The following is a 16894-nucleotide window of genomic DNA, read 5'->3' on the forward strand; positions in this document are numbered from 1 at the left end:
AGACTTTGAAATAAAAGTAACTGTTCAAAGGTTTTTCCATTTGAGACTTTGCATGCTGTTATACATGCAACTGCGTTGTCCTGCTAGTGCAAATTTGTATTCCAATAAACTTATGCTGAACACTTTCTTACATCATTTTCTTTTATTTAATTCACTTCCAAGCAGACTCGGCCCTTTAGCTGTTGCCCTGGTATTTAAAGTCCTATGTTTTATTGTAAAAATTACTAATTTTTACATGCTTGACCAAGACTTAAAATATGCAAATGATCTTTTGGGACACTATATATATATATATTCAAGCTTTACATAGCTTCTATAACTTATTACTTTCAATTAAATTTTCAGATAGTCATTTAAAATATTTAGGAATAAAAGAAGCTATGAAATACAAGAACGCAAAATTACAATGAAAAAGTAATACAAGATTTTCATACTAACCCCAGCATATGGATTTAAAGGAAGGCAAATACCCATGTCATCAACAGTTAATTGAAGGAACAATGTTCCAAGAGCTTGAGAACTTAGCTGAGATATTTGAGGAACCCTCTCAAACACTTGTTGTGTAGCAGTAAGTACCTAGAATTGCATTTTGAAAGACAAACAGTTAAAAACATTGGTTACATTTCTTAAATAAGATAATAAAATTAGAATAAAGTCATACCTCTTTATTTAGACTTGCTCTTTGCTCATTCCAATATTCATATGCATTTTTATAATTTAACCATACCAATACAGCTGAAATAAATATGCATGTCAATTTTCAAATAAATTAACATATGAACATTCTATATAAAATGTAAAATCCTTTCTATTAATGCAAAATTATTTTTATTAATATAAGTAGCCCTCTATATCTTACGCCTTCAAAGATGAATTTTGAAGACAAAAAGAATAAAATTTCTAGAATGATATCTGAAATAAAAAGTAAAATAATTACAATGCTTATAAAAGAAAATCTATTCAAATATAAAAATTTGGATACTGATTAAATGAACTATAAGAACACTACAAAAAACTTACAAAACCGAAAATTATGCAAATTTAATCATACTAATTAGTTATCCCTATTGGATACAATATTTTGATGCAATATTCGCAATCTGAAAAATTTGCAATTTTCCAATAAACTGCATTTTAAACTTTTTCCAATCTTTAACAATATAAATCAAAGCGTATAAAATATTGGAAAAATCTTTTAATGCATGAGAACTAAACCAGATATGTGTATGTACTATAAAAGAACTTGTGAATAAAAGAATTTCTATAGTGTTCCAACTTTTTCATTATTTGTTTAATTCTAAATTATCTTGCTCTAAATAACTGCTAAGACAGAAAAGATTTGTTTTTAATTATTGAATGAGCAAAATCATGCGATGATTTCAAGCAAAATATTTTTGATCATAATTTGACAAAACATAGATAATCTAAAACATGATAAACATTTCTTTATAGGCATCTATGATTCCTGCAGTAATTTATTAATGAAAGGGAAAACTAAGGATAGCGAATCAATTCTTTTGTGAAAAAGCATTCCATTATTAAAACGAAAAAAAAAATTGCAAAAGTGAACAGTTGTATTTATTATGGTCTTTTACTTACAAAATTATGTATCTGTGAATAGGATAGGAAAATTTACCTTTATCTAATGCTATAGGTTGAATATACATTAAAGGTCTGTTTAATGTTATTAAAACTGCTTCTTTATCTTCGGACTGGCTTGATATCATTTCATCCTTAGAATAAAAGATAAATAAAAATAGATAAAAATTAACACATCTTACAAGAAAAATTATAAGAAAAGACAATTTTTGAAACATAAAAGAAAATTTTTTCCTTTCATTGAATATTTGCTTGTGCCACCGATTATAAAAAAGCCTGAACACTTACAATAATCTATGAATCTTAAATATATTACTTAAGTACAACAAGTACATAAATAAAATCTTAATTATTACATCTAAACCTAACTAAAAAGAAAAAAAAAGGCTATTCGGACAGTATATTTTTAAGTCAATAATTGGACCCTTTTGTCTAAGAGATGTTAAAACATCTTAATTCTATCGATTCAACACTTAATCTGATGAAAGCAAACAAGTCTTTCATATGCTAAAAAAATGCTAAGAGGCAAATTTTAAAGATACTGCATTTCTTTTAAGTATTTCTTCTAGACTACAATTTGAAAAGAAATTATATATTCAATGAAAACACATTTGAAAAATTTCTGTTCTAGAGCATTTTAAAATTCATCTCATTCTTTAGAAAATTGATATTCAAGCAGAATTTAATTTAGTTTTTTTTTTCCATTTACTAACAAAACTTTGATAAAACTTAATTTAAAACTTTAATTGATTTTCACATTTTACATCGGTACTGCCACATAATCTTTTTAGCAACAAAAAAAAAACATTTATATTATAACATTATTTAATAATGAAATACACCTTTTTGCAACTAGAAAATTTTATTTTATAAATTCTCTGCATTTAAATAATACTTGATAGAAGCTGAAAATAATTATTACTTGTGAGATAAATCAGGTAGATTTATCTTCTTGAAAAAAATAAAGCAAGCCAAAAAAAAATTATTTATGAGAGATTCACAACTGAATACACAGAAGAAAGTTGAATATATTGTATTTCACTCAAAACTAATCATTCATTTATAGAATTTAATTGAAAGAAATGAAATGAGACAGAATCTTGAAAATATATCTCACCTGTAAAGCATTCCGCATGCATATTCTGGTCTTAAAATATGCAAACTGCTGAAATTCAGGTTCGGCCTCTTCAAATAATGCATTCTAAAATTACATTAAATTAACAAAATGAATAGCGTATATAGCAACTTTCAACTTTAATATAAAGAGTATAGATTTTCTCTCTAATCACAACTCAACAACTAATTTTTAAGTCATGAAGATAGATATATACTTCCAGTTGTAATAAAGGCCGCAGTTGATATAAGGAATTATATTTTATGTTATTTGCATATTCAATAAACGAATATCTAAAACTAACCAGGTTGTGAAGTTTTGAATATTAATATTTTAGACGATTTCAGATCATTTCAATGGCCATCTCGAAGGTGGCCAATTAACGTACAGCATTTTCTTGATGCAGCTGTTAATTTGTCTAAAATAAAAATAAAAGTGCAAAGCTTCACAACTTGGCTTACTCACAAAAGAGGAAATTTCTTTTTATTTGCAATGTTAATGCATCAAGAATACTTTACTAAATGCAATTAATAAGACTGAGAGACTCTATAAAGCATAACATTTTGTAATTTTTTCAGCAGTACATTTGTTGATTCAAATAACAATTTTTTTTACACTATAACTTTTCTAGCAAGAAGTATGTGCCATTCTCTTACATTTTAGAAAATAGTTAATGGGTCGCGATTCGAATGAGTACGTTGAATAAGTTTTTAAAGTATTTTAGCAAAATTTTAAAAAGTGATTTTGTAATTTACAATGGTTTTTAAATGGTATAATCAGTAATGAACCTTTCTGAAATATGAACAACACAGTATCTAAAAGGTTAAAAGTCTTTGACACAGACATGAATTTACAAAAATAGAGATTTATAATTTAATAATTAAATATTTATCTAATTAAATATATAAAAATTAGAAAAGGTTTTCTCTGGTAAGAAAAAAAAAATCGAACTCCTTTATCCCATTATTTATGGAATGTTAATTTGGATTTCACCATATGAAGCTGTATTTGATGACCGAGTTTTCAAATTTTCTGAATTGAGTCACTTTACAACAATTTTTCAATGAAGGATACAATATTTTTTGGTATAAATGGTAATTCGAATTAAATGTTACCAACTAAGAGGGTTGTGGAGGATGATTTATAGGATAACAACACAACAACTGGTCAAGAAGTTATTTAAACGATGGGCTCACTATATACTAAATAAGAAAATAATATAAATTCTGTAGATAGTTGATGGAACGAAATGTTTAAATATGCAAATAATAATGATAATTCTAAAATGCAAACTTAAATGCAAAAGGTTTAAGTACCTTGAGAGATAAAAGAAGATGGAAAGCTTCGCAAACGTTTCAAAAGATAATTGTACCTTATTCGTTTGAAAAAGTGATTTCTCCAGGAATTCAAACTAATTCCATTACTGGAAACGATATGATGGTACATTGACAACTCTTGTGATCCCAGAGTTTCAACTATGTCCATGCATTCAGGCACAGTATTCCCATATAATATGTTACATTTACACACATAAATGTACATATCCGCTATTTGTTAAAACAAACTTTCATAGATTACCAGGTAATCAGCCGTCATTTCACAATAACTCTACCTCCCGCAAGTCTGACCTCAATTTACTTGACTTCTGATTACGGTGCTTCTTAAGCCCAGATTTTTAAGAAAATTGTGTTTCTTATTTTTTTATATTTCCCTGAGCTTTTCTATTATTTTATTCATTTAATAACTAGAAAGTACATCATCTAGAATACATACTGCAAAAATTTTGCACATTTGGAGTAGCACACACTCTACAATCTTCTGTATTGGAAAGTTTAATTTTAACAACCTTGAACATCATAACAAGTTATAAAATGGATTTTTTTTCTATACAAACATTTTCTTTGTTTTTAAACCCGCTTCTCCATTTCTTTCTCAAATAACAAAAAGTGGACATACAGGCATGGAATGATAATTTTAAAAAAGTTTCAAAACTGCATACAGGTAATAGACATTCAAAACATTTACCGGGATTAGAAATTTCGTGAGAAATATCTCAAACTATTCACAACAGAAATAACTTTTATTTATAGACTTAAATCAGATAATATTTGGTTCATGAAACTAATGAGAGATTTTATAAAAAAACAATGCACTTCTGAATTTTAAAAGACAGGAGAGTATCACTATGAATCTAACTCTCTACGGGCTAAGCATAATGTCAAACACAAAGGAATGAAAGATGTATTATCTATTTACATTACTTACAAGAAAAAAAATTACTCTATTTCAAAAAATTACCCTGTAAAAAAGGCTATAAAAATTTTAAAGAAAATTTAAAGACTGATAAATGTAATTAAAAATTTGATAGAAGAAATATTCATATTTGCTAAGTATATAAATTATACCTTTATTAGTTGTCCTAGAGCAAGATTCACATCAACTTGAGCTTTGCCAAACAATTTCATGTAGCTTCCTAATTTAAAGAAAATATATCAGAAATAATATTTTATATAATCACAATATAACATACATTTAGCAAGAAAAGCCATAATTTAATTCTTTATGGGAAATCAAGTTACAGACAAGACAGGAAGAACTAGGGCAGCGCAGCTCGATCTTTTTTTCTTCAAAAGCATGGTGAAGAATGATTTTCCGAAACTGAATATTAGCATTTTAAAGATTTTTCTAATTAGCATAATGGCTTTTCTGATTTGCAAGAACAAATCAGATTTGTGATGAAATCGGACTCTTCTTATTTTATATTTGAAGATTTTCTTTTCTGATGATCCATACAGCATATACGTGCACCAAGTTTAAAGCAAATATGTTCATCATTGCCTAGCTGTTACCGCAGTTGGCGATGCTATGTTCTCTACAAATTTCAAATATAAATGCAGTTCAGATAAACATTTTGAAAGAACTAAAAAAAAAAAATTTATCTCTTTGTCTCCACATATCTTAAATTCCTTAAGAGATATCTATATTTGAACATATCATATTCAGCAGCCAAATATAACAACTGGCCAAAAATTACAGAATCAAGAATATACTACAGAGATTGTATATGATAAATCAAATAATTCTTAATTTCAATTTACATCTTACCAATTCAAGTTCTCCAAAATGCATCAATAAATCTTTGGTATATATTATATGCAGCACATGTATTTATATGTACAATTTTTTTCTGTTATAGACATGATACCTTTAAGAAGTCACCTCAGTAAGAGATGTTTGTTTAAAACAACCTTAGAAAGCCAAATCCTTTACAATGTCTTTACATATTTATAAAAGAAAAAGTAACAGAACATAACTTAATATTTATGAAAATATAATGTCTTTTCCATATGAGTTAAAAAAAAGTTTAAACCATTGTGAAAATCTATATAATCAAAACTGAAACAATCTGAAAGTTTAAACAATTAAAGCCAGCCAGAAGAAATTCCAGTGTAAATACGCCATTATATATAAAAAAAATTAATAAAAATTTGAAAATGCAGCTAAAATTTTAAAATTATGCTATATGTGGTGACGGATGGATTCTATTATAACTGAAAGTTCAACTCATATTTAAAAGCAATAAGAACAGTATTTTTTAAAAAAAATCATTCTATTAATGCAATCAATATTTAATCATCAAAAATGTCCCTGTTTGCAACTAACTATATGTGAATATTTTATAGCAATAATCACTGGAACTTTAATTGCCAACATTTAAGAAAGGTATATCCAAATGTATATCTTATGTAGATAAAATTTTGAATACAGAAAAAGTATAGACAGTTATCAACTTTATATATTACTCCTTAAATATTGGCAAACGTTGGGTATAGTAACAGACTAAAAAGAAAGATAATTATATTCATGATAAAATGAGAAAAAAATAATAGTAAATAAACTGAATTTATACCAGTATAAGGGCCACTGGAAGACATATTTTGCACTCTATTTGATAACTGTAGCTCAACAACCCCTGTTTCTAAGCGAACAGCACTACTTGTTGGAGTTGTCGCAGTAATTTGAATGCCCTAAACATGAGAAAACCACACGCAGTCATTAATAAGACGTAATGAATGCTTTAAACTGATTCATCTCCCAATATAATTGCACCAAACCTTGTTTTACAAGAATTATATAACTCAAGCTATTGCAAATCATCATTTCTATGATAAAAGTTATAAAATATAAATAAATTATATTGATGTTAATTCAGATACACTTTTTACCAACGGAAATAAAAAAAAAATAAACCGTTTCAGAATAATCCCGCTAGAAAACTCTGCTTAAAAGCTATTCTTTCTTAAGCTAAAATGTGTAGTAACTTAAAATACATATCTGACAAACAATGTTGGAACTGTGATAAATTACGGATATGCAAAATTACCAATTTTTTCCAACTGCAGAACATGATAAAATAAAGCAAAATAAAAAAATCATATGAAAATTCTCAGGACTCGTAACCTATATCTGCTATGGAAAGTAAAATTCTGGAGAGAAAGACAGATCTCTGACCTTCCTAAAAATAGTGACACAATCATCAGTATAAAGCATCAGATAAAAATGACCAAATAAAAAAAAGAAAGGGAAAACTTATGTATTCTTGTTGTTTTAACCAGTAACGAGAAAAAATAATACATATCAATACATTATTAATATGCATTAAATGTTGCACATATATTGATATGTACAATTTTCTTCTGTTACAGCAATGACACTAAAAAAATCAGAACTCATTAACGTATTTATTTTACTTAATTTGGTCACTTTTACTTTATATAAATATACAGCCGATAAATTTATAAAAAGAAAGGTTTATTTACCTCTTCTATTTTGTGCTAATCTAGATATTGCAACTCAAAACATGCAAATTTTTACGTTCAAGTAAGAAATCTTGTACGAGTTGCATAACCATGTTTCATAACTAAACATTTACTGAAATAAAATATACATAATAAAGACACTAAGTGCTTTATAACTAAAGATTAGCTTAATATGTTCAATACATAATTAGTTTATAGCCACAAATAATCAACATAACAGATAAATGTTACACTTTAATGCACATTTTCAGCTCAGTGTGCTTTAAGGCAAAGTTCAAACGTACGTTTGATGAATTTATGTGAATTTAATAATAATACTTTGTAACAAAACAGCTATTAAATAATAGATTAATAGATCATATTAATAAAGCAGTTAATTTAAAAAGCATATGGAAAAGGTATTGATTTTAAGATCAGAACAAATGCATTTAAAAATCCAAAAAAATCTCAAAATAATTAAAATTTCATATTTAAATAGTTAACAAAATTCAAGAAAAATTACCTTCAAACGTAATAAGAGAGAAAACAGAAGTCTTCTAGGTCTCATATGTGACGGTTTATCTTGCTCACCCCATAAAGGCACAGGCTTGTCTGCTCCAGACATTTTTTGGACAACTTCATTAACTTCCTGCAAAACATGTCATAACGCAATTGGAAAAATAAAATGATTTATTATAGTTTAACCATTTCATGTTATATATATTATTAAAAAATTCTCAATGTAGATGTAACCATTCAAAGTGTAAACACGTTTTTTTCATTACAGGAGGATTTCGTCCGATTATAGCTTTTACCATTATCTATTTCACTTACTTTCAAATAAAAAAAAGGATGTCTTACAAGTAACATGAATAAATTTTACTAAGTAATAATAATAGATTTAATGACATAAGGTACAAAGTGGTTGTGTGAATTAAATGATTTTAAAAAATTCAAATAATTTCTAAATATATTTTACAGCAACAAATTAAATGACTAAAGAGTAAAATTATGTGGAGGCTAAAAGGGAAAGTCTTCTTTATGCTGGATTGCAATTCCAAACTGAAAAAGTATTTTCTAGTCTCAAGCATGTTTAGTATACAACAAATGCTTCAGAACACTTAAATATTTTCAGAGGTATTTAAGGAATTTCCGCCAATATTAAATATAATGCTAGTCCTAGATTTTTTTTATATTAAAGCATATCTTGTCTACTAAACATAATGTGAATCATCAAACAAAACAAACGATGGAGTAAAGATAAAGACAATTTTTAAGTTGTTTTTCATTCCATAAGCCTGATGAAAGAAACATACAAGCATTGAAACAACAAATATCAAGGCAAAGACCTCTATTAAATATTGGTAAAAAAAATTATATACATTCAATTTTATATCTTGTACACATTAATCATATTAAAAAAGTGATACTAAGTTATTCTGATGCAGCACTTTTCATTATTTTAATAATCTCAACAAACCTTCTAACATATGAAACCACTTTACTTTTACAATTTCATTTACAGAAATTTTTAATATTTAGTTTTACTTACATTTTCAGTATCGATAACATGATTATGGCCTGAACTATACGACCTTGGTTTAGTTATAAATTTCTTGCATTTCTGCTGGCAAATATTACTCCTGCTTTCATTTAAAAAAATCATCTAACATTATTAAATCTAAATTTAGAAAGAAACATTTATTCCAATAGAAAAACACTGCCTTCATGTAATTAATTGCAGTTTATGAAAGCAAATATCTCTCTATAAATAACTAGCTTAAGTAGCATTTATTTAATAATCAATGCTAACATATTTTTAAGCTAACTTTTAAAGCCATGTTCAGGATTGCAAATACATTCACAATGCATATTATTTGTAGCGTTTATTACCTTCATGAAAACTTTCTGGACAAGTACTAAATGATTTAACAAATCTGTAGTTAAGCTGTGTTCAAAAGATCCGATTTCAGCCAACGCACTTAGATAACTTCCTTGGCATAGCACTACACCATCAGTAAAAGACTCTAATTTATTAGTAGCTGTGTTGGCAGATGTAGGATCTTGTATATATTCTGCTGATATATGAACCAATGGAAGATCAACACTAGCTGATGAAGGCATATTCCCTTCAGAAGGTTGTATCTACATTAATATAATACGAAATAAATAAGAAATAAATTAACATTTTAAATTTCAAAAATATGGAAAGATTTATGAAAGTACATCTCATTTATGATCTATGAATTAATTGGGGATCAAAACATAAAAATTAATGTAATTTTCAATTTCACATTGAACATGGAATTAACTGAACTTTAATATTACAAAAGAAAAAAGTTTAAAATTTTTAAGGGTGACATTCATAAAACAATATTTATGCTATGACTAGAATCAGCTGAGATAGTCCAAAACTTTGTCAAGTATGGAATTATTATGAAACTAAACATAAAATAAAACATTGTGGAAACCTTCGTATTAAAGCTCAGTGTGTGCTGTGGAAGATCCACAGTAAATTTCGCTTTGCTTCCAGTAACACCCATACTTGTAACTTGACCCATCTGCAAAAAAGTTATAAATGAAATTAGATTGATGAAATTATTATAGTAAAAACATTTTTAATAACAAACTAAATTTATTTGAGTATTAATTTAATTACTATGACAAATTATTGAATTATTATATATGAGAAAAGTTTTTAAGGTGTTTTTAAACGCTATTACACGATGGGATGAGTTTAATTTAAACAATTATTGAATTTCAGTCATATAATCGAATTCCTAAATATAATCTCCAATCTTTAAAGAAACGAACAGAAATGTTTTCAAATATAATGAGATATGCAAGAGAAATTAAAGCAAATAAAATTTCAGATTTTATGAAATTTTTAAATAAACTTATAAATTTTAGAAACAAATCAACTACTACCTAATAAATTTAGAATTTCCTGATTTAATGCAGTGAGGATGAAATATCTAGTAATTCCAGTAAATTTTAGAATCCAAAAAAATACTTTGCAAGGTTTTATTTATGCAACTCAACATAACTTTTTTATTTATTATACCAGCTATGTGTGTATGCATCTAATTTTATTGTTCAAAAAAAATCATTCTTGTAAAACAACCGATTTTCATTCATATGGTTACAAAGATCTGAACATGTGCTAGAAAACAGAACAAAAGGAAAGTAGACTTATTTCAAAGCAGTACAGATATATATTATATCACAATCATTCAGCTCAATTTCAATATTTTGCATATAAATTACATACTCTAAAAATGAGAGCTAGTAATTTATCCACATAAACCAGCTTGTAACAATATGCCAACAATCAATCAAGTATGTAATTGATATTCAAGCCTCACCAATATAGAATCCTGATAGATTTTCTAAATAGATAGTCTTTCTGTCCTTTACTTACTGGCACATTCTACAAGTAAGCAGAAAAATTTGAACAGCGAAATTTTGCAGATGACATTTCTTTTTTGCAATCGAATCTAACTTCACATAGTATTTTGCCCGAATATCATACCACTCATAATAACTTCAATATGACTTATATCCAGCATACACTTTCTACTAATTTTATCAGCAAAAGACTGAAATGATGAAATATGTCTATGTTATAATGCTTTAAGTTCAATGAGTTATTCGAATTTCGTTCATGGGTTGATATCCAGTAGACCATAGTTCAAATTCATGGACTTCACTCATGCACACATATAATAGAAATGGGATTCAGTAAACTATGAAATAATCAGAAAATTTTATTTTAGTGAATAATTTAAAAAAATTCTCATTTGCTGAAATATTGTTTAAATTTATTAGCGTAATACTAAAGAAAGATAAAGAAAAAGTATAAATATAGTAAATAGCAGTAATATGAATCGGACGAAAATCAGTACCTGGTATTGTGCTCTAAGGGAAGGCAAAACTGCAGCTCCAATTGTCAAACTGTCTAATATAATACTAAACTGAATTATAATGGGCCTAATAAGCTCATGACCATGATCTGGTAAACGGTTTTGAGGCGTATCCCAAGGGGGTTGTGGTGAATGATTTGCAGCACTAGCACTGTATTCATCAATCTGACGGCTGAAAAAAATAAATGAATAAAACAAAAGCAATAACAAGTTAAATTAAATTCTAGCTTAAAAATTAATAAATTTATAACAATTTTGAATCAAAAATTAAACTTTGAAAAATATGAAGAACTTCATGACAAAGAAGTTCTATTTGTTAATGGCAAAAATAATCCTATCAAAGCAATATTATCTAGAACAAATTACATATATAAAAGAAAGCAAGTTGATTTTATGGAATGGAATAATAATGATCTGCATTTCATATGTCTATCAAAGGACCAACAAGACTGGGAGAGTAATGTAACATAATTAGTCTATAAGAAAAAAATTATCTTTTCTAAAATCTCTTTATATCTGGTATACAAGTAGAGTTCAACAATTCTGATAGTCTATATACATTCTATCATATACATTTATTCTTGGAAATCACTTTAAAAAAGGGAAGACAAACAGTGTGCTCTGTTATATTATGAATTGCATTATGAATATTCAACAGCTTTTTTTCCATTTACATCTTCCCTCTAAGATTTACCTCGTTCTCAGAGGTTGTCTCGTTGCCCTCAGTTCTTGTAACGTTGTAGATAATTGGCGACTGCTGCGCGTCATCATACCATGCAGAACTACAGGATGTTGTGGTATATCAATATTAATTGGTCCAATAGTCAATAAAGCTGAATTGCGATCTTTTCCTTTCTTATTTTGGCTGGAATACAAGGCTTGTGATTTTCCTACTGTCATCTTTACTACAGTTCTGGAAAAAAAAGTTAACTTAAAATTCGAAATAAGTAATTAATTAATATTTCTTTTAAATACAAAAAAAGTCAAAATATTGAAACCGAGATCATAGCTCTAAAATGCAATTAGGTTTTTTTTGATAGACAGACCGCTATTTATAATATCTGATGTTTATAATTGGCATATCATTGTTTTCATGCATGTTTAGTTATCAGCAAAGTTATGCAAGAAGTAAAACTGTTCAACTTAATCAGGGTGGCTACAGACATTGCGAAAAAATATCAAGGACTTTTATCTAATCAAGGACTAAACTCGCAACATTTCCCTGACTTGCAGCTACTAATTGTATCAATTTCCTGGCTTTCTCCCAACTCAAAATCACAGTGCATGTACAATATACATTAATGAAAAAAATTTTACAAGTTATTTAATATGAAAAAAATAATATATTTTTATGAAATTTAATTTTCTTTTAAATGGAATGACCATCCTAAAAAACTATTAAAACAATTTATTACATTTCTTAGATGGAAAAAACTTCTGGAAATTTTAATAAAATATTTGCTTTTAAAACGCATAAGAATTCTAAGAAAGATTAAAAGTACTCTTTGCAAACAAGTTAAATTAACTATGTTAACAGTAAAGATTATTAAGATCTTTCACAAAATTTTAAAACATTTAACATAACTAATTAATGCTTTTGCATACGTACCAGAATTACATATCTCAGAATAAATATAAAAGCAGTATGATTATATGCACCTAATAATACATATTTTAGCAAAGATTTAAACAAAAGAAGCGTCCAAAACATTGACAAATATTTTTTCTTTAACAAATAATAAGAAATTACTTTCTCTAATCAAATATATGCTTTTATAAATGAATTAGTGTTTTTATTCCATTAATGCTAGATGCAAGATACAAATTTAAAGATAAATAACAAGTCACAAATACTTGCTTATATTACAATTAAAATGCAAAAAATTACAAATAATAATGAATTATCAATTAAAAAATTGAAATATCTATTAGAAAACTAATAAAAAATACTTGGTTTAAAATAGTCAGTCCTGCTTTAAGTGAATTAAAAAATTTTAAAAGCGTCTTTTTGCCAAAGGTTTTAATCAAAAATCCTCTCTCAACATTACTGTTACTTACCACGAGACATTTTCGTTATTATTTTTAACAATGTCATAGCATCAATGCAAGATTTTGAGTCGAGAGCAGATCGAAACAAAATTTATTCACTCTCTTTATTTTTCGAAAGATGAATACTGATCTTTCACAAAGTTTTATTAGTGTTGATGTTAGCAATATTCACCAACTTATTATTTTTTCTAATCGTCTTTCCAAAAAGTCTCCATAGAATAAAAGAAAGTTGCCCTGGGATGTTGTGGCTACAATCCTTTTGACGATTTTAAGCTTCGGGTGCAAAGAAATGATAATGAACTTGGCGCGAAATGCTCCAGTCGATAATTTACCCTGATTTTTAGATACTTTAAACAATTTTCCAAAAATTTTCTTAATTGATAACAATTCCTGACTTTTCTGACTGAAAGAAGGAAAATATTAAAGATATTTGCTGAAAATTTCACAATTTGTTCATGTAACCTTTCTAGAAGAAATCCCCAACACAACTTCACAAGGCAGAATGAAAAACTGCGTCAAATGATGAGTGTACTCCATGGGCTTGGCAATGACACAATCATTTGAGTAGCTTGTACTTTCCAAATATAGTACAACTGTGAAAAGAATTCGTAGAGGTCACTGAAGAATATATATTCTTGCTTGAAAAAGTGACCAGTCATCTGGTGTTGAGCATGAAGAGATGATGTCAAACAACAATAGCACTTAAGGAAGTTCATATATTTTATTAAGGGATTCTGTTTCTCCCCCTCCCCCTTTCCAGGCAAATTTTTTTACCAGATAAACAAAAAAATTTCTCAGGAGGATTTTTTTTCCGACTTAAAGTAGGAAAACCAATCAAAACATTAGTTGAATTTTGCACATTATTGTACATAGATCTAACAAAAGTTGAATAACTGCATCCAAATGCAATTTTCAATCATAACTATTACTTTCATTAATTAAAACTACAAATTGCTCACCTATTAATAATGCATCATTTATTAATAAATATTTCCTGCCATTTTTATAATAAAAAAAAGAGATTTTTTTTTTTTTTTTGCTTTTCTATTTTGAATTTGAAGATTGAATTTTATTATGATATTTTCAATTTTGAATCAATCAAATTCGAATTCGTTATCGGTATTCATTTAGCCTTCTAAATATCAGATTCTGTTGGTGCAATATCTTGAAGGTTTGAAAAATTATCATTTACAGTGAATTAACAAACACAACAATATTTACTGAAATCTCAGAATCTATGAAATATTTTGTTCTGATATATATAACATGAATTATCCATTAAACTGATATGAAAAACAACTAATTTGGTTCGGAGATTAGCAACATAGTATACTCATTAAGTGATTTTAAATATAGGGCAGGCCTCCTTCTAACATACTCTAGCAACAACGTTTTATAGTTTAAACATCTGTTTTAGAGCTTCTAATGCAGCCTTCAAATTCTAACGAATGGTGCAGAATGACTTAGTTGAGAGTATGCACACTAGTAGAAACAGTTACACTTTGAACCCGCTTCCGAGATTTCTTCGCTTATTATCATTATTTATTTTATCAAAAGGTGACGGTGCGGTTTGTTATTGTTTAGTCAAATAGCTGTTGAATTGGGTGAATGTGCTCTCCACCTTTTTACATCCAATTGGAAGTTGACGGAATAAAAATCGCAAACTCACACCTGAACTTAAATAAAATCCCATTATAAAATTGGGAGTAAATGGTCATGAAATTGTTTTATCAATATATAATACGTTGGCATCTCATTTTCCACATTAATGTGAGCATGTTTTAACTTGCATCAATTTAAAACGATCAAAACTGTATAACTTTTGCGTACTTTTGATGCAACTGAGAATCAAAATCAAAACTCTCCATTTGCAAAGCTCATACTCTGCCATCACATCATCGCAACTCTAAATTTCATAAATGGAGAGAAATACCTAAGATTATCACTGTAAAGTTTTTAACTAATAATTATTCTAAGAATCTCTGATGTACAAACTTTAATCATCATTAAGACCGATTTTGCAAAATAGGAGTTCCTCACTCATATAAAGCATTAATTTTTAAAAAAGTGTGAATAAACAATTTGTCAAGTGTTAAGGTTATATGATTAATGACTATAAACAGTTAAAAAAAGTACAATAAGCATATATTTGGTGTTGAATGGTGAAGCAATATTATTAAATATATTATAGATTTAAGAAAATATAATTCCTATTTCTAGCTATTATTTCTAGATATATAACTCTTTAAGTGATGTATAGCTAAATGTTTCAACTCACTGCTGATTTGGAGGTACACCTTCTAATACTACTACCATAGCTTGTCCCAACTGACCAGCAAGTGACGATTCACTCCATTTACGAGTTGTTCCGCGAACTCTCTCCTTATGAGTTAAACTGGAATGAAATCCATTCAACTCTCCTTCCAATTTCAAACCACTTAACATAGCCAAAAGACGTGTTTTATGTACTGTAGCCACTCCAAAAACGATTAAAGGTGTCCAATCTCGAACAATTAATGCTGAAAAGGAAAAACATATTATATATTACTGGATCAGAATAAATCAGTGCAAAAACAATTTCTGAAAGGTTAATAATGTTTCAAGAGATAATGCATCTGAAAAGTTAATCAGATTGCTTCTACGAATTTAAGCTAAGAAAACAAAAACATTAATTATTCTGTGAAGATCGTTTACATTCCATTAAAAATATAGCGTAAAAAATAACGTATAAATTCTAAAAACTTATTTATACAATGTACGTTAGGAAAAACTATATTTAAAATACACTTACAAAAATATAAATAAAGGCAAAATAAGTTTTGCCATCGTTACAAAATAGCACCTCTGGCCAGCAAAACAACTTCAACTCTCATTGGCATGGAGCCTTGGTAATGAATGGAGGCAGGTTGTACCAAATGTCTAAGCAGCGGTCACTCAAAGTCGAGATATTCCGACACGGCGATGTTTGATCTCTGAGCTGCCTTTCCATGAAATCCCAAATACGCTCTATCGGATTAAAATCCGGGGAGTTAGATGATCAGGGCATTAATTAGAATACATTAATATGCTCGTTGAAACACCCCACTACTATTCGAGCCTTATAACATGCTACGTTGTCTTGCTGAAAAATTCCATTTCCAAAAGGTAAGGGTGTAAATGATTCGCAGTTAGGTTCAGAGAGTCGATAGCTTTCATAGTCTGTTCTACCACAACTACAGGTCCCAGAGCCGCCCATGAGAACGTTTCTCCAAGCATAATATTGCCACCATCAGTTAATGTATGACTTGCTGTACATGAAAGGAGCAACTGTTCGCCTAGAAGACGGAGTATCATGACACGACCATCGACACGATAAATAAAAAATCGTGGTTCATCCGACCAAACAACTCTCTTCAACTTATCCATGGTCC

General features: G+C 28.0%; 1 protein-coding gene across 1 annotated transcript in view; it reads right to left on the reverse strand.

Annotated features, from left to right (window-relative positions):
• The window catches only part of LOC129959052 (bridge-like lipid transfer protein family member 1), a 133609-nt gene that overhangs the window by 48704 nt on the left and 68011 nt on the right, over positions 1–16894 (reverse strand). Inside the window, exons 25-36 of the mRNA XM_056071845.1 lie at positions 15763–16003; positions 12130–12348; positions 11418–11607; positions 9984–10073; positions 9406–9657; positions 8036–8161; positions 6624–6741; positions 5119–5186; positions 2717–2800; positions 1637–1733; positions 662–735; positions 439–576 (exon numbers count right to left, since the gene is read on the reverse strand). Of these exons, the coding sequence (XP_055927820.1) occupies positions 439–576; positions 662–735; positions 1637–1733; positions 2717–2800; positions 5119–5186; positions 6624–6741; positions 8036–8161; positions 9406–9657; positions 9984–10073; positions 11418–11607; positions 12130–12348; positions 15763–16003 (1697 nt within the window). The remainder of the gene's footprint in view (positions 1–438; positions 577–661; positions 736–1636; positions 1734–2716; positions 2801–5118; positions 5187–6623; positions 6742–8035; positions 8162–9405; positions 9658–9983; positions 10074–11417; positions 11608–12129; positions 12349–15762; positions 16004–16894) is intronic.

This window comes from Argiope bruennichi, chromosome X1 (genome assembly GCF_947563725.1).
Source record: "Argiope bruennichi chromosome X1, qqArgBrue1.1, whole genome shotgun sequence".
Lineage (NCBI taxonomy): Eukaryota > Metazoa > Arthropoda > Arachnida > Araneae > Araneidae > Argiope > Argiope bruennichi.